Raw genomic sequence first — 23,628 nt, 5'->3', positions numbered from 1 at the left:
TAGAACCATTTGTTCATTGGGCTTTAAATCCACATTTAATTGACCAGCTTTGTGAATGATTAAGTGAATTCAATTAGTTTTAGCATGGCACACTGGGATCTCTGAATAGATTTGTGTCAATTAAAGTACTTTCATATTTTATGGTGCTTATGATATGTTAGAAAAATATTTTTCTGCATCATTACTTTACCATGAATACAAGTAAGATTAACTTAAAGCCATCACCATTTTCTAAACATTGGATAATTTTCTGCCCGTGACTAATCTCATCTTTTTTTTCTGGACAAAGATAGTCACAATATAATAAAAGACAAATAATCACAATATAACAAAATAAACTAAAAGGTAATTTTCTTCTTTTCTATTTATCTTCAGTTTATATATCTGTTTCGTATGGTCATGGTCTTTAAGCATAAAGGCAAATATAATACAAAAATGCTGTCTCCAACAGACATTTCACAGGTCTTACAAAAGAATATAATTACAGGTACTTTGGGAAACTTTTAGCAGGAAAATGAGAAATAAGTTATAAGAAAAGTAACTTTTATTTAATATCTTTTTACAGCCTCTTTAACATCTGCCTATCTCTTCATAAAGCTCTAGCTTTACCTCTTCCTCAGAAAAGATGGAATAATTTGTGGAAGGTAAAGATATACCATGATAAACACTTTACTCTTTAAAGTTTATAAATAAATATATTCCTAGTTCATCTGTCCACAAAAGCCAAAAAAATAGGGTTTTTTTCCTGATCCTGTGGAACTGATTTAAGTAATAGATGACATGAAAGATTTCTAGTTAGAGATACGTGGTAAAAAAGATACACTCTATTCCTTAATGTGGTAATTTTTCCTATGACAATTCACTCAATTTCTATGCCTATACCTATGTCATAAGCCTTTTCTATGACAATTTTAATGAAATTCCACATGAGGAAATTCAGTTAGTTTAGGTATAAAATACAGTAAGTTAATTTGTACCACATGTAAAGACAAAACATATATTTTTTGGTTTTGTGTTTTAATGTGTACTCTTGTGAATCATATTGATCATATTAGCCAAGAACTGGACATAACAGACAGCAAGTTTGACAACTATTTTCCTTAAAATACTGAAGATATCAAGAAACTTTGTAGTTTTATTTACTATCTTCTACAGTAAGAAAATGAAAAAAGATTAAAATTTTTACAGATTAAACTTTTATTTACACTTCCTTCAGTGGGGGATTTTGATGCCTTACCTGCAAAGTACCATTATGGATGACAAGTCGAATTAAAAAATGTCGTATTGTTTCTGGGCTCTGTTCAATATTTAGGAGAAGTCCATGAGGATCATTGGTCTTAAATTCTATGTGGATGAAATTTTGCATGTTCAAATGTAAGCCTTGAAATTCCAGGTAAGAATCACCATAGTAGTGTGCATAACTAAAATCTGTGAATAGAATTTTGATACATGTAAGGATATAAAGACATTTTTCTTCTTCACACACTGCTTTCTTATTCTGGTAGTGGTAGCAAAGATATACGATAATTTTTTACATCTTTCAAGGATTTATATATGAATCTGAAAAATGATATTAGTTTTCTTCTGTCAAAGGTTAACACTGAGAGGTTATATAACTAGACATAAAGGTTTTTGTCAAATTATACTAAGCAAGCATATAGATCAATCCCTGAAAGACTAGGCTGCAAAGATGAAACACTTGGTACCTATCTAGCAGCTTTGGCTCAACATTTTCTCCAAAGTTAGTTGTTTTCATCAAACCTAGATGCAAGAATGAATGGGTTTGAAGCATTTACAGAAACTACACAGTATGGAAAGGAAGGAAGACATTCTACAACCTAATTATGAAGTTGGCATCTTAATAATATATCAACTATTTTGTGGTGCTAGAGTGAAAGCTGAAAATTTCCCATGGGTCTACATCAAGCTTGTCTGATTTATCTATAAACCTCATAGCATTCAGCACCCTGTGCAATACCTGGTAAGGGCAGATGCAACTCTTATTTAAATAGAAAAGGTATGTGAATACATGGTTTCAAGCCTACCAGATGACATATGACTACACTTAAAAGGGGCTTCTTTGTATTTTTTATTTCTTCCTGTCCCTTCTTCCTTCTTATCTTCCCTTCCCTTCCCTTCCCTTCCCTTCCCTTCCCTTCCCTTCCCTTCCCTTCCCTTCCCTTCCCTTCCCTTCCCTTCCTTCCCTTCCCTTCCCTTCCCTTCCCTTCCCTTCCCTTCCCTTCCCTTCCCTTCCCTTCCCCCTTCCCTTCCCTTCCCTTCCCTTCCCTTCCCTTCCCTTCCCTTCCCTTCCCTTCCTTCCCTTCCCTTCCCTTCCCTTCCCTTCCCTTCCCTTCCCTTCCCTTCCCTTCCCTTTCTTTGTTTCTTGTTCCCTCCCTTTTCTCTCCTCTCCATTTATTGCTCACTTTCCCTCATTTTTTCCCCTTCTTTTTCTTTCCCTTATGGTGTGTTTACAAGAGAAGAGACATGCACATAGGTGCTTATTCATACACAGCTGCAGTCTTGCACTTTGGATTTTTCACTTGCCAGTATTTAAACTGAGATCATTACATTTGTCTTCTTGTAAAGACTTAAAAATATAGGTCCTCTTCCATACTTGTAATGTGAGCAATTAAGTATTTTGATTTTTGTAAAAACAGGACTACGCTTTAGTCTCACAGCATACATCTGTTTGTTTGATCAGCTTCATGAGACTGATAAAAATGTAAAGAAATATTAACAATTCAGCCATCTTGTGAAAAATGTTGGTACAACATTATCAGCCTATATACAATACACAACACATAAGTGAATTATTCCATTTCACTTTGATCAAATTTCACTCAATCATTTCTAGAGGGGTTTAGAGTATCTTTGAAGGTCACAGATCTCTTTTTATTTTTCAAAACAGGTAAAGTTTTAATCTGTTGTGACAACAACTCCAATAGCAAATACCTCACTATATATAATTAAATTCTGAACAAAAATGATACTGCGACAAAACAAAAACTGTTGATGATGAACTTTTGTGTATCACTGTAAGGGTATGCCAAATTTTATCCTTTCACGACTTTGTATAAACTTATTTACAAAGTTAGAGTTAATGTGGTCAAACCTCAAACAAAGCTCTTAAGAAATTCTCAGTACTATATAAGAATTATTAACATATGCATACATTCAACATGCAGTAAAATAGACCAAAAATTTCAAGCAATACCAATCAATAACCAGTGCTGCAATAAAAGAGATTTTACAATTTTAAGTGTATTTAATCCTTAAAAATGCTTTTTTGAACTATAAGCCTGTAGGTGTAAATTTCAGAAAATTAAATTAAAAAGAAATGCACAGAAAGCTTTTTACACTTTATAGACAGGACAATTTCTCAAATAAAAGGCTTTTGAGAATTATTGCCAATCCGTAACCCTTGTTTGTTTTCCTTCCTGAGCAAGTCACTGAGCTCTAAATCTTTCTCTCATTCTGCTTGCCCTGAATTGCCCCTGAATAGATTTTGCTTATCCCAAGGAACCACTCAGTTATCCCCACACTCCTGGAAGTCTGATATCTAACCGTCTCTTTTTCTTGATCCATTTAGGAAATCAGCTTGGCTAAAAGACAGCAAAGTTGCACACAACATCGCCTTCCTGAAGCCCTAAATCCTTCTGCTACCTTCCCAATATTTTGGAGGTGGGTTGTTTTCATTGTTGGGTTGTTTTTCTCTCCCATATTGTTCAGTGTATAATAAAGTTGACATGTGAGAACAGGTCAAAACTATGTCAGCTCTTCAGAGATTTGCTAACACAAGGCATTTGAGACCCTAGATCTCACAGAAGAGTAAAATCTGTAATCATAAGTAGAGGAAAAAAAAGGTGATTGCTGGAACAGTTTATTCACGATTCCTGAAGCTAATTTAACTCTGATAACTGAGGTCAAACTGAATTATCTACTAAATCAAGGAAGATCAAACAAGCACAAGCTAGTTGCATCTACCTTTAACTTTCTATATGTAATTGTAGCAAGAGCATAGAGCAGATAAAATTTGCTGCTTTATTCTGACCAACATCCATTTATTTTATAGTCATATGGGAACAAGTGATGATGGCAAGACAATACACTCCACAAGTCCATGGATTTGAGGCCAATTTGGCTTCTGGGAAATACATTCATACTGCTAAACAGAAAATTTCTTAAGCAGATCATCTGCAGTAAAATTGCTGCAATTACTCTTGTCCACAAATATGGAAAGAGTTAATGAGAGAAAGCACTGAAGAATATTTAGCAGGCTCGAGGTTTCTGTAAAATCCATAAAAATACTACTTCAATAACAAACAGGCTACATACCTTCCCACAACAGCTATTAACATAAATCACTGGTGTAGTTTTGTAGTTTTACTTATTAAGATTCTCACATTGTTTTTAACAGTACACAATTTCTTTTTATAGAACATAAGCTTTGCTTATAATCCTTCTACTGTATTTAGATGCAGTTTTTTCATCTGACCTCTGGAATTGGCATCCTAGATTGCTTTTTGTCCTAATGGAGAGGACTCATCCCCCAAGCCTTTAGAACAAAAAAAAAAAAAAAAAAAAAAAAAAAAAAAAAGAAAAATTGAAACCATATCTTATCTTTCCCAAAGAATGCCTAACACTTGCTTTCTTAAGAAACAGACAAGCCCCTTGGTCTATAAAATCCTCTCAGCTTAAGCTTTCTCCCCTGCGCACCTCCAGCTCTCTATTTACTAGATTCATATTAATGTCTGAATGTTAAAAAATTTGAGATTCAGCTGTAATAGTAAGCAGATACACAGGCAGGTCTGAAACCCAGCTGACAGGCAAGCTTCATTAGCTCTTGCCACTCCCTACTGGTTTTCGATATTCCAATGGGTACCAGCTGCATCAGCTTCAGAATAGAGGCCTGCAAATGTAAAAATTTTTGAGAGCTACCCAATTGTATGTCTTGGTTTTTAAAGGCAGATAGGGAGAAATAATAAAAACTTTTAATATGTTCACAAGCATGCGCTCCTGGTGACTGAGCTTTTGTCTCCAGGTATTTCTATGTATAATGTACCCCCTGCAGTTTGCATGGACTCAGGCACAAAGAGGATTATAATAATGCTCTTCTTCTTTCTTCTGCTATTCTTTTTGTTATGTTACACCTGGGAACAAAATCCTCCTGTTCAAGCTATTGGTCTTCTATTTTTCACGGACAAATATTTCACATCTTTTGTTATTCTTTTAATTAGAACTATCTTACAACATTCAAATAGAGGACATTATTGCCTATGGAAAGGACCTATCATGAAAAATCAGAACAATTAATTTTCTATTTGGAATTTTATTTATTTTTATTTAGAAGGAACACATTTCTAACTAGCATAAAACTGTGGTCATAAAAACCACTTATGTTTGTTTAAAACTGGATAATGCCAAAAGAAAAAAAAATTAGAAAAGCAAAACAAGAAAGTCAGAGCAAGGACTGTTTCACAGGGCTGTTTGCAGACCCCTTGAGCCTAACAGATGACTTCCAATGGATGTCCATATCCCAGGTTTACACAAACAGCACACAAGGAGCAGTGCCTTCCCTGGGACAGCTTGTCAGCTTCCTCCATACAAGCTGCCATGGCTTCCTCAGCCAGGGTGTGCTCCTGGCCCATCACACTGGGCACCCAGCCCTGCCAGCACCTCCTGTGAGCCTGGCTGGCAGGATCCAGTGCCCTGCATGTCCAACGGCCACACTGATGGCCGTGCCATTGACTGGAGAGAAGAAGCAGAGAAAAGCACAGAAGAAGTGCAGAGAAGAAGCTGAGCCAGACATAGAAAGGGTGTAGGCATGGCCAGAGGCCACGACCCTGCAGGTAGGGATGGGTGGGCTGTTGAGACAGGAGAGGCTGGAAACTTGTGATGGACCAGCAGACATGAAGCTGCTCAGGACATTGCTGAGGGCAAACAAGGTTCTTCAGGATACCCTCAGAGCCAGCTCAGCCCCGAGCTGCTATCTGCAGAAGGGGGCAAAGACAAGGGAGACCATTACTGAGGACTCCCTTCGGCAAGGTATGGAGGCACCAATACATTAGTTGTGTGAGACTGGAGGAGATTGCTGGCTTGAAACATTTCAGGAACATGTGTGGGGAAAGGGCAGGCCAGGTCTTGCCCTGGCAAGGCGATGCCCTGCTCCACACACCCTGCATCACCAGAGGCTGTACTCCAGCAGTGGGGCCAAACCCTGGCATGTGAGATGCCATGCTCCACACTCCAATGCTCACCTGCTAACCCAGCTCCTAAGTGGCAAAGTGACCTGAAGTCCCACCTAGAGGGAAGGGTCCAGGAAAGCTAATGGGTATGTAAGCCAGAGCAAAAAGCACACACAGGTCTTGACCCTACATCCTCTTGGAATTTCTCTAGCTATATTTGTTCTTTTCTATATCTCTATTCTAATTCGTTCTTCTCAAAATTTGAGTAACTTAATGTCAGATGGGTTGGAGTTTGCCAAATGGAATGGGTTTGGAGTTTACTAAATTAATGCTTTGTGAAATGTTTTACGTTGAGTTAATGTTCCTCTAACATTAAAATTTTCCCAGATTTTCTGAAGTTTGACAGTAAAGTTTTTATTTGTTTGCCCTCTTGAGAATAACTTGTCAATGTTTCTCCCTTGCATCTAACTCAAGCTGCAAAAAATAATGTTAAATCCTTTTAAAATACTCATTGAGTGAGCTCTGGGGCCTTACACCAATCCAACCTGATGTCCTCAGAGGCTTGTCTGTCAGCTTGACTGTCTGTCAGAGCAAGGATTTGGGATTCTACACAGGGACCAGCAGGCTTGCCCAGCTCACAGATGTTTAACCCTTGTTACTCTTCCCTATGGGCCCCAATAACACTGCAAGGGTAGCCCAATGCACCAAGAGTGACTGCAGAGCTCTCGGTGTGGGAGGAAGGCATGGGGGGCCTTCAGTACTGCTGTTGAGCAGGAGTCTTACTGAGCCTTCAGTCAGGCTCTTTGTAGACATTAATGACAGAAGGATAAGAGAAAATATTCTTAAATTGAAACAGGTATCTTACCACAGTAGAAACATACTTGCTGTCCTAACTACAAAGAATGCATCTCCCTATTATTTTTTTTTAATTTCACAGAACATAAAAGCAGGGCTAATATTAGTCATATGATGCTTTTTTTTTTTTTTTGTTACCACTTTTAGAAATTTCTGTTTCAGGTAGCCTATGCATGTAGGAGTGGGGTTTGGTTTTTTTCACTCTCAATGTGCTGAAAGTACCTCAGCTTTCATTTTCTTTACATTTGTTTTCTCTCAAAAAGTCTAAGTTCTTTGAAGTTTCATGTTTAATGAGTCACTTTAATAACTTTCTTTTGCATCTAAAATAAGGTCAGTCTTTCCAGGAAGTCCTGAAAAACAGCCACAGAAAAATAATCCATGAGTTTTACTCTTTTCTCCTTTAAATACAATAATCTACTTCATATTTGTAACCACCATTTAAAAGGCTTTTGTTTATTTTCAAATGAGTCTCATTTACTTCCATACATTTAATTTAGTCTTTTTAGCTGAAACGCCTTAAAGGCAGAGGAGAACAATGTTCTCCAACCATTATTTCTATTTACAGTTGCAAAGCTATTTCACTGCAATGTGCTTCACCTTTGGTTCCACATAACAAACCCACAATTACAGTGAATCCATGTTTTATGCTGTCACAGAAGTCTGTGCTGCATGACTAGCAGGGAATTATAGTTATGTTTTTCTCTCAAAGTTGAAATGTTCTCTAATGTGGCGTGTTAGACAACAATAAAATGTGGTTAACATCCAGAACGGTTGCCAGTGCAGCCCACAAGTAGCTTTCAAGCAAAGAAAAACAAGTTATGAATAAATGCCCTTTACTGTTGCTTTTTCATGCTTACACAGAGCCAGGGATTTGAGTAGCCTTTGAAATTCTTCTGAAAGAAAAACATGACTGTTTTAGAGCTCCTATTACTTCACAAGATCTTCACTACTAGCCTAAATATACACATAAACACATATATGGAATTCAGGTGCCTTAAAGGTTTGGAACATCAGACCCTACATCCCAGGAAGCTCCTTCTATTTTCATGAAGTTATTACACATCTCTCCTTTCCTCACACATATGTCAGTTATGTCTGTTCCAAGTTTTGATTCTTAACTCCTACATGTCCAACGGCCAGTCTGTAATGCTTTTGAGTGAAAGTGTCCTCACTTTCACTACTCACTCCATGTAGGGGACAGTAGGCTGCATTTTCTATTAATTTTCAGTTTTTCCCTCATTCTGTTCAAGAGGTACAAGAAAACTATACATATAATATTTTCTTACACAATGAATTTTTCAGATTTTTTTTAAATAAAAATGCTGACTGCAAAGAACTGAAAATATTTTCTCTGAACTCAGGGAAAAGGGGGGCAGAGTCTTCTAGCAGTAATCCATTTGAATTATAGTAGGCATCTGGAATGCAATTAGTACAGGAAATTGTTTTATTATGGTCAGAAAATTATTAATAGTTTCTAAAGCAGGATTCTGTTTCCTGATGAAGGGTAGATTTTAAATTCAAATCTACTGCCTATATCTATTAATTGCAGTAGTAGCTTAGTGAGATTAACTGATACTTGCTTGACTGCTGCAGGGATTTTTTGCCATGTGGGCTAGCTCATCAACATACAGATAATTGGAAAGAGGTGTTATGTTCATGGCAGTCAGAAGTGAATAGAAGAGATTCTCTCACTGAAGGCATAAAACATACATACATACATACATACATATATATATATATATATGTAAAAATCAGGAAAAATATCAGCAGTGTGTGGTTCTGCTTCAGCTACAGACTGTGATATATTTTTTCTTTTTTTAAATGTACTAGAAGAGACACAGAGAAGATCAAGTAATATTACAGCAGAAATCAGGAGCAGCTCTTACCTTGGGGATAATTTGGCTAGCTCTCAGTAGAACTTCACAAGCCTTGCTAAAATCTTGCCCCCTTGCTGCTCTTTCTTACAAAGCGCTGGCAGCTGGCATGCAGCCAGCACCAAGCCCAGTGCTGTTGCCTATATGTTGATAACCTCCATGGCTAGAAAGCATTAGAGCCACCACTGGAAGAAAAGCAGTTCTATCCAAAGGAAACCAAGTTTTTTGCCCTTTACTCATAAACCAACATGCTGTTTTTCAGTTTCTTACAACTGGACTTTGAACAAAGAGAACTGAACTATTTTTAGTATATAATAACTCTTTTAAAGATTACAACAATATTAATGGTCAAAGCAAGAGGAGTTCATAATGTGAATTTAAGATATCCTTTATAGTACTATAAGCGATTCCAAAGGGAGTTATCTTCCCATTAATCAGAACAAAAACAATTTATGTCAATAGCAAGAGAATCAAGATCCTGCAATGTATTGTGAGAGCTGCACACTTAAAGCAGAACTTTTTAAGCCTAAAATAAATAAATGTCAGTAATCATCCCTTACCCCCAGTACCAAGTCTATAATATAAGCAAGATTACTTTCTGACTGGAAAATAAAGAAAAATCCCATTGTGAAATCCAGAAAAAGACAATATTTTTATCTGGCCAAATCCACTGGTAGAAGAAATGTATTTAAAAAAAATTCTTTCATGGTATTGTGTTTTTCTATTGCAGTCAAAAAATCACCATTGGGAAGGTGCACGGACTCTGCAACCATGGGTATTGCTTTAAAGTGACACACACAATAATATTGTCTATTCTGTGCATTTAGTTGAGGATGAATGCATGGTATCTAGCAGGAGTATAATGGAACTCTCTGTGAATAATTTGCTCTTTTTCCAGATCTAAATATTCAGATATCAAACATTTTGATTTAGCAATTCAGATTGAATTTTCTTAAGATTATGCCGCTTTGGGAGAAGTGAAATTCAGGTGATTTGCTGACAAGTATTTTCAGGAGTGTTCTTCTTCCTATTTGTTGTATTGTGTTTTATTATGTTCATTTGTATTATTGTGGCTACCCAAGTTTTGAAAATGGTTTACCCCTGTTGCTCCCCCATGTCCCTTTGGTTCCTCCCTTGTCACTCTTCCCTTAGACTGCCCCTTGACTCAGCAGAACTGCTGAGTGATTCCCGTGTCCCCTCCCTGGTGCCCTGTCCATCACTCGGCAGCCCATTACCACCACCTGGAAACTTCCATCAGGGGCGTCGAGTGATTGGATCAGGACCAGGGACCCCTCCCCTACCTTCCCCTAATAGGGAAGTTTCCTATCTGTTTCCCTGAAAGTCACTCCCCAATTTGACCCTACTGGCTGTTCTCCCCTTCCACTCCCCCCTTTATAAGTCACTGCAGAGGCCCTCTCGGGGCTCTCGTCGGTCGGCTTGTGTTAGGTGCTGTTGGAGCTCTCGGAGTTATCAATAAAACCTGACTTTTGCCCCCGAGGAGAGTCAGCCTCATTCCTCAGTGGTCTCGCCGTCCCGTCGCTCCTCTGGAGGCACTCCTTGCAAGCCCTTCGGGGAACCCAAAGGGAGTGCCTTCTGCCGTCGTCATGTCGCCCGGCCGGGCCACTCAGGCGGTATACGAGTGGACACAACGGCACCTACTGAAGGTTATTATATAAATTCTTGTGAAGGCATTAGATTCAAGTCATGTTTATCATGAAAGCCACCTCTGTCAGTCACTGATGAAATACTGCAGCAAGATGGCAATCTAAGGCTTGTGAACTAGCTGTGCTTGCTCCTTGTAATTTATAGTAATTACTTTTACCTATTAATTGTGCACATGCCCCACTAAATTGACAACTAAGTTTTATCTGTTCTGCATTTGTAAGTAAGTATTGTATTTACCACAGTTGTGATTTTGCATTAGCTCCTAACTGCCTAGTGAGTTGCAGTTAAATTGGTCAAGTGTGTATTTCTGTCCTCAGAAAGCATTGTTTTGGTCACATGTATGTATGACATCTCTCAGGCTGGTGACAAATGGGAAGGCTAATATCAGCTGCACAATCTGTCTTCATCTTGGACACATGAAGCCTGAAAACATTCCCAACCGAAGTTGTACTTTCAGATATGAACAGTGTTCACAGTATTGCCATATCAAGCTGTCGTTTACAAATTGGGATGACACTTACGACCCCGACAGCAAAGCTATGGTGCTCTGAAGCAATACTTCATTCACTCCTTCTGGTGAAGCTGCGACTAATATCTTACATATAGTACTGTATTCAGTATTTCTGTATCCCCCTGCTTTCCTTTCCCCCAGTTAGACAGTGCAAATATGCAGCTATTCTATGAAAGAAATACTAAAGCCTCAGTTAAGAGTCTGGTGAGCATTATTTCTGCTTCCTTCATCTTAAATAATGTATTAGGAGCCTGCAGGTTTCTAATGCATTCTTTTCTTAAGTATTTTCTAATACATTCTAATTCTAATGCACTGTTTTCTTATTTAACTTGTTCTAATGAAGACCTGCATGCACATAAAGCATCAACAATAAAACACTCAGTGAATGTTAAAAACGTGACTCATTCATGGTATTAACTTCTTCATTTCTGTCCAATAGAGAAGTCAAAAGATAGATGCATACAAGTCACTTTCTATTTCACTTTTTGAATCCCAGTGGTCTAGGATCTGCTAACATGTATGACAACTATAGAAGCATATGTTGCCATGAACATTAAAGACTACAAGTAAGAAGTGAATCATTAATAACACACCACACCAACATTCCAACACATAAAAATCAGTGAATGTTTTGAAGATCATACAAAAAAACTTTGATTAAAAACAGGATCAAAAATTTAGTAGATATAATTTATGACACATAACCTTGGTTTATAAATTATATATATACATAACATACAATACTGGCTGATCCCCATTTCTGATTTTTATGTGATTTAGTTCCTTGCAACATACACATGCAAAATTCTTTTTTGGTATCCTTTTAATATGGGAACTGACAGGTCAAAAGGTGGGAAAGGTTTAGAATAATAGTGCTGCTGAGGTAATTTATTTCAAGATATGCATTTGAAGTAATTTATATGCTGAAAAATTCAATCTTACATTTGGTGTCCTAATGTAAGCACTGTAGAATAATATCCCTTGTGTAGAAGAACATACTGTGTAAAAGAAGGCCTTCACACAAATTTTCCATAGCACAGGTTCTGTATGAATCATGACGACAAAATTAAGTGTGCAGACACTGGACATCTTCCAAAATAACTGTATGTATGGAATTTGTTAGTGATAATGAAAAATTAGTAGCTTCTTGCTGCTTCAGAGCAAATATATGGATTTGTATAGTCCTTGACTAGTATCTGGTTAAATGCAGATTGGACTCTGAAGTAACTGCACCAGGCTTGAGATAGAGGCTTTCTAAATGAGAATTTGTGGAAAGATCCCCATTTTTTATCATATGATCAAGTTAAACACAAAACTGACTGCAAACCTAAATGAGGGGACATGGCTGAAAGATAGACAACTTAAAAATGCTGCCTAGATAACATTCAGGGCTGCAAAACAAGTAAGTTACCCATACACCTTTATCGGTGATGCAAAAAAAAGGAAATAGGTAAAAACGTCTATTATCACGATGACAGAGACAATTAAGGTGGCAAAACCAAGACTTTTGCTTCTGAAGAAGCCATGCAAAATACATAATATTCAACTGTGTTAAGAAGGCATATACTATACATGAAGTTTTCCTGTGTGCTCACAAATTAGGATGACAATATCAAAAGCTGGAAACACTGATCAAATTTAGAATACATTCGAAGGCACATATGGATCAAAGAAAATGGTGGTAGAAGATAAAAGGCTCCCCTCCCTCTGGGGTGTACACTAGTTGGCACACTAGGAATATATTGTGTAGCAAAATTTTGGTTAAACTTTGCAGAAAGACAATTAAGTGTAGTAGTTTTGGTTCACCAATCTGTGTTTCCCAGCCAACGCACCAATTAATGTAGTGGGTCCACTGTTGGCCAAATGCCAGTGCACCCACTAAAATTATTTACTCATTTTCTGCTGTGAGATAAGGATTAGGGGGAGAGCAAAGCAGGCTCAAACCTTTAAAGGGTAAAAGAAAACTTTATTACCAGAACTAAAAGAAAATTAATAAGAAATCAGAATAAACCTTCAGAAGACTTCTCCTCCCCCAGACTTTTCTTTCTTTTTCCCACTGACAAAGTAAAGAGACAAATTTGATGTTTTCAGTCAGTTTACCACTTTTAAAATAATCTCTCTTCAGTCCACTTAGGGAGAGGAGTCTCTCCCGCCATGTCATGGAGACTTTTACACAAGAAACAGTTCTCTTGTGGTTTTAATTTTCATGAATAGCAGCCACCCAGAAATCTGCAATTGTGAAGTCCCTCCCATGATTTTGTAGTTTTCCTATAACTAACACAATGGGTCATTTCAGCTTATTGGGGTACAATTTTAAGGATGAGCTGTTCTATTATAGAAACAAAAGCTTCTTTTATCTCTGGGAACAGAGGTTTTCTTCTTCTATCCCTGGGGAAAGGTTTCTCATTTCTCATATCTCTCTGTTCTAGCTTCTCATTGGATCACAGCAACTTCAACATCTGCTTGCTTCAACACAGGTGCCTCTGCTCATTGCTGTGGTTAGATTGCTACGACTTCCCAATGCATTCCATGACTTACAGGGAAAAAAAAAAAACAAAGTCTGATGTATCAACTATATCTTCACCATAGCCTTACAAGAGAATTTCAGCCCGAGACTAAGATATCTCCTCATTCTTCTCCCATCTGGGATTTGACCCCTTCTGCACTGACCTTGGTGTCTCTGTTTTTTTCTTTATGTGTCTTCATTCTTTCCTTTTTCTCTCACTTGACAGAGTATTGATGTCTGCAAGTTTCATCCGTGGACAGAAAGAGTTAATATCTTGCTTGGGCCTGCAGATGGCTATGAGATCTCTGCTGGGCAATGGCAGTGGCCACTCTGGCTGCATGGCTGTTTTCCAGTGCCTGCCATGTGCATTTCCAGCTGTGGGGCTGCAGGGCTGCCTCTGTTCTTTGCCACATGATTTTTCCATGGCAACAGCAGGATGGTTTGGCAGCTCATGGCTGGAGTGGAGCCTGACTCAGCTCCACTCGAAGCCAAATGGGGCTGGCCTGGCCTGCTGGCCGTGGTTGGAACCCAGCGGTGGCAGAATCTCAGCGGAGCCGCGCTGCGGGCTGAGCCGAGCTGGCTGTGCAGAGCAGCGAGCCTGGCCCGGCCAGCGCTGCAGCAGAGCAGGGCCCAGCCCTGCCAGACCGCCCAGCGGAGTGGGGCCTGGCCCGGCTGGCATCCAGTTATCTGTTCAAAGGCTGGAAGCAAGAGAGTTTTTCCCGGGGTTTGTTCCTTTTTAAATGTGATTTCACAGAGGCCTGTTCAGCTTTCTTAAGTGGTTTAACAGGGTGTTAATATTCAAAACTAGCCAGCTGATTGGCTCTGCCAAGCCTGAAGGAAGCTGCCAAGGTCCCACAGGAAACCACATCCGCAGCTCGTGGACTCCCTCCCCAACTAAAAACCAAACTACATTAAACCACGACACATTGTGATTCAGAAAAGCAAGTAACAGTGAAGAAAACACAGCAGAGGATCCTAGATAGTAAGTGAAAGAGAGCAGAGATGAGAAATCAGGAATGAATAGTAATGGAATCAGTCACTAAGGTGAGTGAAATGTAAGTGTTAAGAGCTTCAGAATAAAGAGGAATATGGATGGCATTTCTGAAACTAGTGAAAACAAAAAGTCAGGATTGTGTGTGATCAGAACTCAGGTGGAAGCTCATTCAAAGTGTTTGTACTGTCTATCTGCAACAACAGAAGAACTAATTCAGTATGCAGAAGTCCTTGTCAGCTTTGTGCTTATGTTTGCACTGAAGTAAGATGAGGCAAGTAGGGGCAGATTTAAATTTCACGTCACACATACAAAACAGCTGTAGCTTTTCTTTTACTGATGGTGTGATGTTGGCTCTTCCACAATGAAGAGGAAACCAAAGGGATCTCTAGAAATTCTAAGAGATAAATGAGAGGCCAAGTATTTAAAGAGATCTTTGTCTGCAAAGGAACCTAAAGTAAAGTTTTCCAAATAATCTGCCTAGTACTATTGTTCAGATGGATGTATTCAGATTTCTTATTCAGATTTAATTCAGAAAGGTCATAAAGTAATAGCCGGAGTAGGAATTGTCATACTAAAATTTATAGTTAATTCTGCTTGGTCTGGAATTACTTTAAGTGCAACTGGTGCATCTTAGAATTAAGATGGAATTAAGAAGCTGATTAAAGACAGTATCTACACTTGATACTGTTTATCTCTAAGGTAAAAACTAAAATAAATCTCAATTCCTATTTTGCAGTGAATATGATTAGTTTTAGGTCCATAATAGAAAAAACCCAAAACTTTCACAGAATCATATGATGGGCTGGGTTGGAAGACACCACAGTGTCCAACCTCCTTGCCCAAGCAGTATTATCCTAGAGCACATAGCATCAGGTGGTGTCTAGATGGTTCTTGAATATCTCCAGTGATGGAGAAAGAAGTTATTCCTCATATTCAGGTGGAACTTCCTGTACATACAGTTTCTGCCCATTGCCTCTTCTTCTATTGCTTGGCACCACTGAGAAGAGCCTGGAAACATCCTCTTGACATCCTCCATTCAATTCTCTTATACTCCAATGAAGTCCACTCTCAGTTGTCTCTCCTCTAGGTGGAACAGGCCCAATTTCCTCAGCGTTTACTCATAAGAGATATGCCCCAGCCCCCTAATCATCCTCGTAGCCTCTGCTTTGTTTCATATTTCAGCTCTTACCATAAGCAAAATGCCTTCTTTATATAAACAGTCTATCTTAACATATTAGAAGTCTACAGACATAGATACTGCTGTGATATCCATCATTCATTTCTGCTGAGTATTCTACCCAGGAGGTGCAATTTCAACTTCTCCACTAAGTTTCCCCAAACATATTTCATTATATATATTGTATTATATATTATTATTATAATTATATTATAATAATTATAATAATATATATTGTATATATATTGCATTATATTTCATAAAACACAAATCAATTTAAAATATGAAAAAGCACCTGTTTCTCTGCTTAGATTTAGCCCTGACTTTTACCAGAGGTATGGCAGAATTCTGCTGATGTCCTTATCAGCATCAGTGTCATTCTCTCCCTCTGTTCTAGTATGTGAATTTAGACCACATTGTCATCCTGGTCAGTCAATGGAGAGGAATTCCCATTTCACTCAAACCCAAGAAAACTTTCTGAAAGAACAGAAAGAAAACTGCAAAGCTGCCACTACTAAAATAGATCACCATCTTATCTTGGTCACTTGGGAAATGACTTATATATGTATCGAAAGTGTCTTGCCCTAGCAGAAAGCAGGAATTTTTGTTTAGTTCCATAAATCTCTGTGCCTGCAATAGCAACACCATCAAAACTGTGGTCTGCTTTAGGAAGGTCCCTTTACTGTTGTGAGTTTGAAAGGACCAGATCTCTATAACTTTGGGTCATGTATTTCCTAATATGCCTTCATCCTTTAAAGATAAAAATTAGATAACAAGAAGCTGGATACAGAAGAACTGCTGTTTAAAATTTATGTTTTATAACTTCTATATAATTTTCTGATGATGACTATTTATATTGTTGAAATTATATAAAGTAGGAGTAAATCTAGTATATTTTTGCATCTTGTGCATAGCACTAAAGCCAATGTGCATATTTATATTCTAAAAGATAAAAAACTTTGTAAACAAGATGAATGTAAAACACCAACTAGTTTACTTTAGACATCTCCAATATGCATGGAATGTAAACAATCAAGATAGAAATATTTGAGGAAGGACTGAGGTACAAAATTACAATTTGTATAGGAGCTGGAAATAATCTAATTTCACAGTCAAGCCTTTGCAAAATTCTTAGCTGTTGTTTTTATGCTATTTGGTCTTCTGCATAATCTGGCAATATGCCAAGTACTTCCATCTAAATGTATTTGTTAACTTTCTCAGAAATTTAAAATTCACCTCTGGTAAGCCCATGGTTTACAGGGTCTATATAAAAATACAATTTAAGAAAAACAATGTTGTCCCCCATGCCTCCAAGTAAAGATTACTCAGGAAAATCAAACTACAAATACTGACTTAAATACCACATAGCAACAATCACTGAGAATTTCTTGGCAAACACTGAATTCTGTTTTGATAAAAAAGCCAAAGACCTTCAAAAATAGATTACTTGGGAGCTAGAGCTCCCAAATTTAATTTCTTTTGAAAGTTAGACGGGAATTGACAGCAGATATTGATAACAATAGAAAACCGCCTTATTTACACCAAATAAAATTTGGAAAAAAATATTTATTGTAATTTTGGATATAATGACATTTCATTCATCCAGTTGCATTTAAAATTTTCTTCCAAATCTTAGGGAGATTAATTAGGAGCATTAGGCACATTAAATGCAGACAACTGAAACAAGTAATTTCAGACACAGAAAATGTAAAAACTAAGAATAGGTGCATCTGATAGCTATTTGTATGATAGATATGATTTTTACCAAAAATATTCATGCAAAAATCACTGGATTAAAGAGAAGCACTGTAGTGTTTAAGATTCATTTTCAATTTCTAATATGCCAAAAGTAACAAAATAGTTCCAATACATTTTATAATAACAGGAGCAGGTGCTGTGCACAGTTTGGAGAGGAACAGATATTAATGAAAACCAGACAGACCCTGGAATACAAAAACTTTGTCCTGAAAATTTATATTAGCTCAGCACAAAGAAATTTTGAGTGTAATCTATTGTTTGGTGGTATACAATGTGTGTATTACTTAGGATGGTCTTTACAGCGTTAGAGAAATATTGATTCTGACTGGTGATGCCATTCATTCTATCTTCATTAACTAATTTGTAAAGGTCCTTTGTTTCTTTCTCTTTATAGGATGGGAAATTTATAGTCAATTTGGTTACCTTGAAATTTCAAGCTAGCTAATAATGACTATGAATATGACTATTTCTTTATATCTAATACTATAAATAAATATTGGAGAAATATTAAAAAAAGATCTGGAAAACATATCAAAATACTGTCTCACAGTTATAAACAAAAATTAAACATCTAGCTTGTGTTTTTTATAGCCCATTCCTAAATTATTAGTTTTCAATTTAACACTTTTAAATTTTTTGATGCTTTGTGAACCAAAACATCAAAAATTCATCCCAATTGCTAGTATTAAAATCTTCATTCTTGTGAAGAAAACTCCATAGCTTAAGTTTCCATGAGGTTCATAATGAAATTTTTCCTTCAGCATAGTTTCAAATTTTATCAACTTTCTAAGGACAGTACCAAAAATGACCTGATATTTATAACTTGAGTGTTTTCAGTTAAGTCTAATGAAGATCAGCTTCTCACTGTACTGTAAATGTTTTAACAGAGCTCTAAAACAGCACACTGAGCTTTGTCTGAGGAGTTAGAATTGTCTCCTTTATTTAAAGTACAAAGCAGGCTTCTTATCCCTTAGGAGCACAGTGCTAAGCCCTCTGAAGGAATTAAAAGCATTTCTCTTATATGTAGCAGGCATATTGAATACATGACAATTCACAAACATTTATAAGCAAGGTAGACACATACATATTACAAAACCCCACTGCCTGGAGAAGTTTAACCTGCAGCTCCCATCTTCCTTAGGCATGTCACGGATCATATACATGTCTCAATAATGCCATTCAGCAGAAGTGAATGTAAAATCCGCTGGGACAGAGAAAAGGAGGGAGATGTGCAAGACATCTCACTATGGCCTAGTGAATAAGGCTGTTGCCTGGCTAGAAACCGCAGAATTGTACCAGGATATTGACTACAACCGTACCATCTATAGAGAGAAGAATGGAATTTAGGTCATCTTTAACACTAAGAAAATCTATGTTATAAAAAGAATGCATCAGTTTTGGATGTGGGCTAAGAAAACATTTGTAAGAATCAAGAAGAGGAAATATATTTGCAAATGAAATGTGTGAAAGGCAATGGTCATTTATATCATTTGCATTATGCCTAGGAAAGCAAAAAGAAAAAAATAACATGGCTTTAGTGGCATAGACCTCTTATTTAGTCTGACAAAAAGAGTAAAATCAGAAATACAATGCTTCAAATAATCAAAACTACTGTAAAAATATCTATCTAAAAATTCAGTTTGCTAAATAAAGAATATCCTTTTGTTTCCTTATATAATTCAGGGAATTACTGATTAAACAGCATGTCCTCTAGAGTGATCATGACCAAATCCCTACACTGTGTCTTTCTGCCCCTCAAAAAGGGATCAAGAAATATGCAGTAATTGTGAAATTAAGCATTTTCAAGCAATAAACCAAAACAAAAAGCTCTTTCTGAAAATGAAGCAGAAACGTATCCAACACTAGATAATAGTAACCAGGGAAGGCCATAGCTGGGATGCTAAGCCCTCCTCAGCTGCCAGGTATCGGATTAAGGATTGCATGCAGATCTGTCCACCTGGATGCTGAAGGCCAGAATTTTATGCTGTGTGTTGACATGCACAATTGCACTTTCAAAGAACTAAACAGGGATCATTATTCTCTTTTACAGCACTTCCACAAAGGTGGTGGTAGTGGCACTGTTCATCTTTTATGATACAAAGCAATTATTATACTTCAGCCAGCGGGAGACCCAGGTTAATTCTTTTTCTAGGTCTGGGACTCAATATCTCTGTCCTCTATGTATTAACAGATGTCCCAGCTACTAGATAGAAAGCTAGCCCAGAGGGTATTTTGTCCCTCAGAGTTGCAAAATTCATGAAAAACTTAAGTAAGGAGGAAAGTATAGATTTTGTAGCCTTAGATGAGGGCACTTATCCAAGAGAAGGGAGAGACAGGATGGCTCAGTTTGCTTTATGGTGGATGAGGAGAGAGGTACTTCCTAACATGATTTACCTGAATAATTTTAGATGCATTTCTTGAGATGAATCACATCCTAAAAACATAAATTTCTCTGCATAGAGAAAGTCTAGTGTCAAACTCTATATCCTGCCATAGGCAAAAGAGAAAATAGCACTTATATGGGGTCTAGGCATCAGTGCTTAAAAACATCATAGCATATGCTGTGTAATTAATATGGAAATGCTGTATTAACATTGAAATTTTTACGTAATAAACTTAGCTGTTATGCTCATCCTTCCTGTGTCCTGCTGGGTCCTATGGATGACACTTTAGTCTTGCTCAGGAGTGACGGGGGTGAGAGGTTGCAGGGGGTCACAGTCAGCTGTCAACATCCTCAGATCTTCACCAGAAAAACTGTCACATTTCTTTGTCCTCAAGCTTGGTTACTGCTTTGGGTTCTTTTTAAATGTTTCCCTGTGACAGCCCTTTTCCTTCTCCCAGACTGCCAGCTCCAGCTTACAGTGGCCTCCAGCTCCACACCAACCCCATGCACACAGAGGGATGTGCATTGTCAGGCAGCGATGAAGGTGGGGGGTCACCCCTTCCCCAGTGGGGCCACCACAGGGCTGGAGCTGGAGCAGGGGAGGCAGCAGCCACTGGCCCCAGCACAGGGGTTAAACCAGCCACATCCAGATCAGGCCAAAGTAAATCTAAGCCCCTGAATTGCCAGGTCAGGGCAGACAGCGTATTTATTGGGCTGCACTGATTACCTAGATCCCATATGGATAACATCATTAATCTCCAAGGCAAATCATGATATGTCTAAAGTCTTGCTAAGGACTATGGGCTCTTAATGATCTCTTAAATGATTGAGCGTAAAATGAACAGTATCTCTTCCAAATTTAGTCAGAAAAGCTGACTTGTCTGATTTGATTAATACTTACCTTAAATGTCCTTGAAAACCAGGGAGAGTAAGAAAAGGAGCTGCCTGGGGCAATGTTGGCCCTAAAACTGGTAAAAAACATATAACTGCAAGGTTCTGAAAAGTATCTATTCACTCATGCAGAACAAGAGAAGCTCAATTGAATGAATTATTGACCATTTTCCCTCACAGTTCCTCCAAATCACCTAATGTCTCAGAGAAGGAAGCTTCAAATTCAAGAAATGTGAGATGACCTCAAATGCAAGGAACTTAAGAATCAAGTACTACAGTTTTCTAGATAAATAAAGTAAGTTGTACTACTGCTTTTCTGGACACTGAAATACGAATGCAATACTCAGTTTGTCTAATATATTCATTCAGTACATTCCTCCAGATTTTGTATCACTGATTCACTTTGCTGTTTATTTAAAACTCACTTGAAGCACTAAATGTGTAGTTGAATTTTGATTAGAGAAAATTCTATTTTTTCTGCTCAGCTGAAGGACAGAAGGGATACCACATCAGGATTTTACTCATCACTGAATTGTTTCTAGTCTTAGTTTCCATGTTAACCTAGAAAGTAATAATATATGGTAAAATTTTATCCACTGGTGATTCCAAACAGAACTCTCTGACATTACTGAACCAGTAATATTCTAATTTCATATTCTATGAAAAATAATCCTTTACAACCAAGTTCCTTGCACCCTTTCTTCTGCTGAACAAGTCCTTAAAATTTTAGGAAATTAAGTGAACCATTTTTTCAAAACCTTAAGAGACTTTTTACTTTTCAGTCATCAGAATCAAATGGAGTGTGTCAAGAAATTTCACTCTAATAAATATATACATTTTAAAATTGCTAGTAATGCCAAGGTAACAAAAAAGCTCACTTCACTCATGGAAAATATTTTAGTACATGTTCAGTTTCATCTACAGATTATTAAGGAAAAAAGGCTATTTTAAGGTTGATTCAAAGCTAGCAGAAAACTCAAGAAACCACATATTTCATATTTTGACCTAACTGGGTTCAGGGTTGCAAACTGTCTTTCAGATTTGTCTTTCAGATTTATCAAATTTGTCACAAGAACTGCTCAGAAGTTTGAGTATGACAAGTCCCAAACCTTAGATTTGTTTTGATCTCAGATATTTCTAGCAGAAACCTAATGTAAATAAAAACTGTCTGATTTACCAGTGTCTCATTAGTTTGTGTGAGTTAACGTATCTACTTTTCTACTATCAAAATAGCAGCCTTCAATAACTGTTTAGTGCTGACTTTATGTATTTTACATCCTGTAAAGGGGAAGGATACATACCAAACTAACTTTATTGAATTTTTCTCTATCCTTGTCTATTGCTTAGTTCCTGAAAGATAGTGTCTCAAAAATTTCATACACATAATACTTTAACAACACTAAATTTTGTCATAGAAGCCTTTCATTTATGCCTTCTGTTGCTCTTAGGACTTCTTTCACACTAATTGTTCAATATGGTTTACCTGTAACACTGAGGAGAACCATAATAAAGAACTATATTGAAGCTGATGAATTTTCTCACAATTAATTTTAAGACAAGAAAAAAAAATGCAGTAGAAGTTCATATTGAATACATGTAACAAAATGGTTGTGGTTGCTTGGCAACCAAGATCAGACTTATGGGAGAACAATAAATACCTACAGCAAGCTGTAGAGACTTTCCTGTAACACAAAGATGTAGTTGATATTTCTTGACAGGTTCATTTACACACTATGCAATTTTTGTCTGTGTGTCATTTAGTGATGAAAAGTCTGAATTTATCTGTTTAGATTACTGATAGTGTTATATTCACTTTATTTCTTCTTCTCAATCTCTATTGGCAAACAAGCAACCTTCAGGTGATTTTATGTCCAGCTTCCTATATGACTTTGAATGCTCTTTGGAGCACTTTCATTTGCTCATTCAAGAAGTAACTAACTTTGGGCCATGGCTGGTGGGGAGAATTTTTCAGAATTGTGTCTCTTAACCATGGTAAATGCTTCTGTTCGCTTTTGCAGCACATTTCAGACATTGGTGTGTAAAATATACCCAAGACCAAAACTCTGTTTTCTGCACTGTGAGGACCAAAGGCCATTGCAAGATCCAGACTTGGAGAGCTGCAGGGAACTATAGCCAAGAATACCTGCATCATTATTAAACTTAAACCAAGATGTGAACTCACCTTCAGTATGAACGGCTGGGGTACTTTGTACCTGGCCTATGTGGCACACCTTTTGTAGCTTCTGCTCTCCTCAGTATGAAAGAGTCCTGAGCTTGTCTGCTGCAAGATTTAATGGGAGTGGTAGACAGTACTTAAGCACTATCTATAGCTGTTCTCCCAGAAGTGCAGCATGCCCTTAAAGAGTTGAATCAAGAAGACTGTGAACTAAAACTTTTTCCTGACCTAGCACTTCATCATTAGCATAGATACAACTTTTCTTGTAAAGTGAACTACTTCAGAATTTTGGAAAAAGAAAACTAAAAACTTGTTCTCAGCAAAAAATACAATAAATTCACTTGGAATAGCTTCTTTTCACTTTGAATAACTGCAAGGATGCTCCACTGCCTCCTGTGTTCCAGATGATGCAGTTAATGTGCTGGTAAAGTATGCTCTTGTCTGAAGTAGCAGTAGATCATTTCGTGACAGATTAACCTTGTAGCTGCTGTTGGCTTTGTCAGGTGTGATGCAATTGTGCTTACATTTAGAGGTATGAACTTCACTGAACATGTGGAGGGATTTTCTTTAAAGAAAGCTAAACTTCCTCTAGACCAAGTTCTCATCATCAGTGCAATGGAAGCTCAACATATAAAGGTTAAAATAAAACCAAT

The 23,628-nt window shown here is 37.4% G+C and overlaps 1 protein-coding gene across 1 annotated transcript in view; it reads right to left on the bottom strand.

Annotated features, from left to right (window-relative positions):
• Positions 1-23,628, bottom strand: part of EYS (eyes shut homolog) — a 723,820-nt gene that overhangs the window by 271,702 nt on the left and 428,490 nt on the right. The window contains exon 33 of the mRNA XM_053938438.1: positions 1,238-1,428. Coding sequence (XP_053794413.1) covers positions 1,238-1,428 — 191 coding nt within the window. The remainder of the gene's footprint in view (positions 1-1,237; positions 1,429-23,628) is intronic.

The sequence above is a fragment of the Vidua chalybeata genome, chromosome 3 (genome assembly GCF_026979565.1).
Source record: "Vidua chalybeata isolate OUT-0048 chromosome 3, bVidCha1 merged haplotype, whole genome shotgun sequence".
In the NCBI taxonomy this organism is placed as follows: domain Eukaryota; kingdom Metazoa; phylum Chordata; class Aves; order Passeriformes; family Viduidae; genus Vidua; species Vidua chalybeata.
This window is presented reverse-complemented; position numbering and strand designations above follow the sequence as displayed.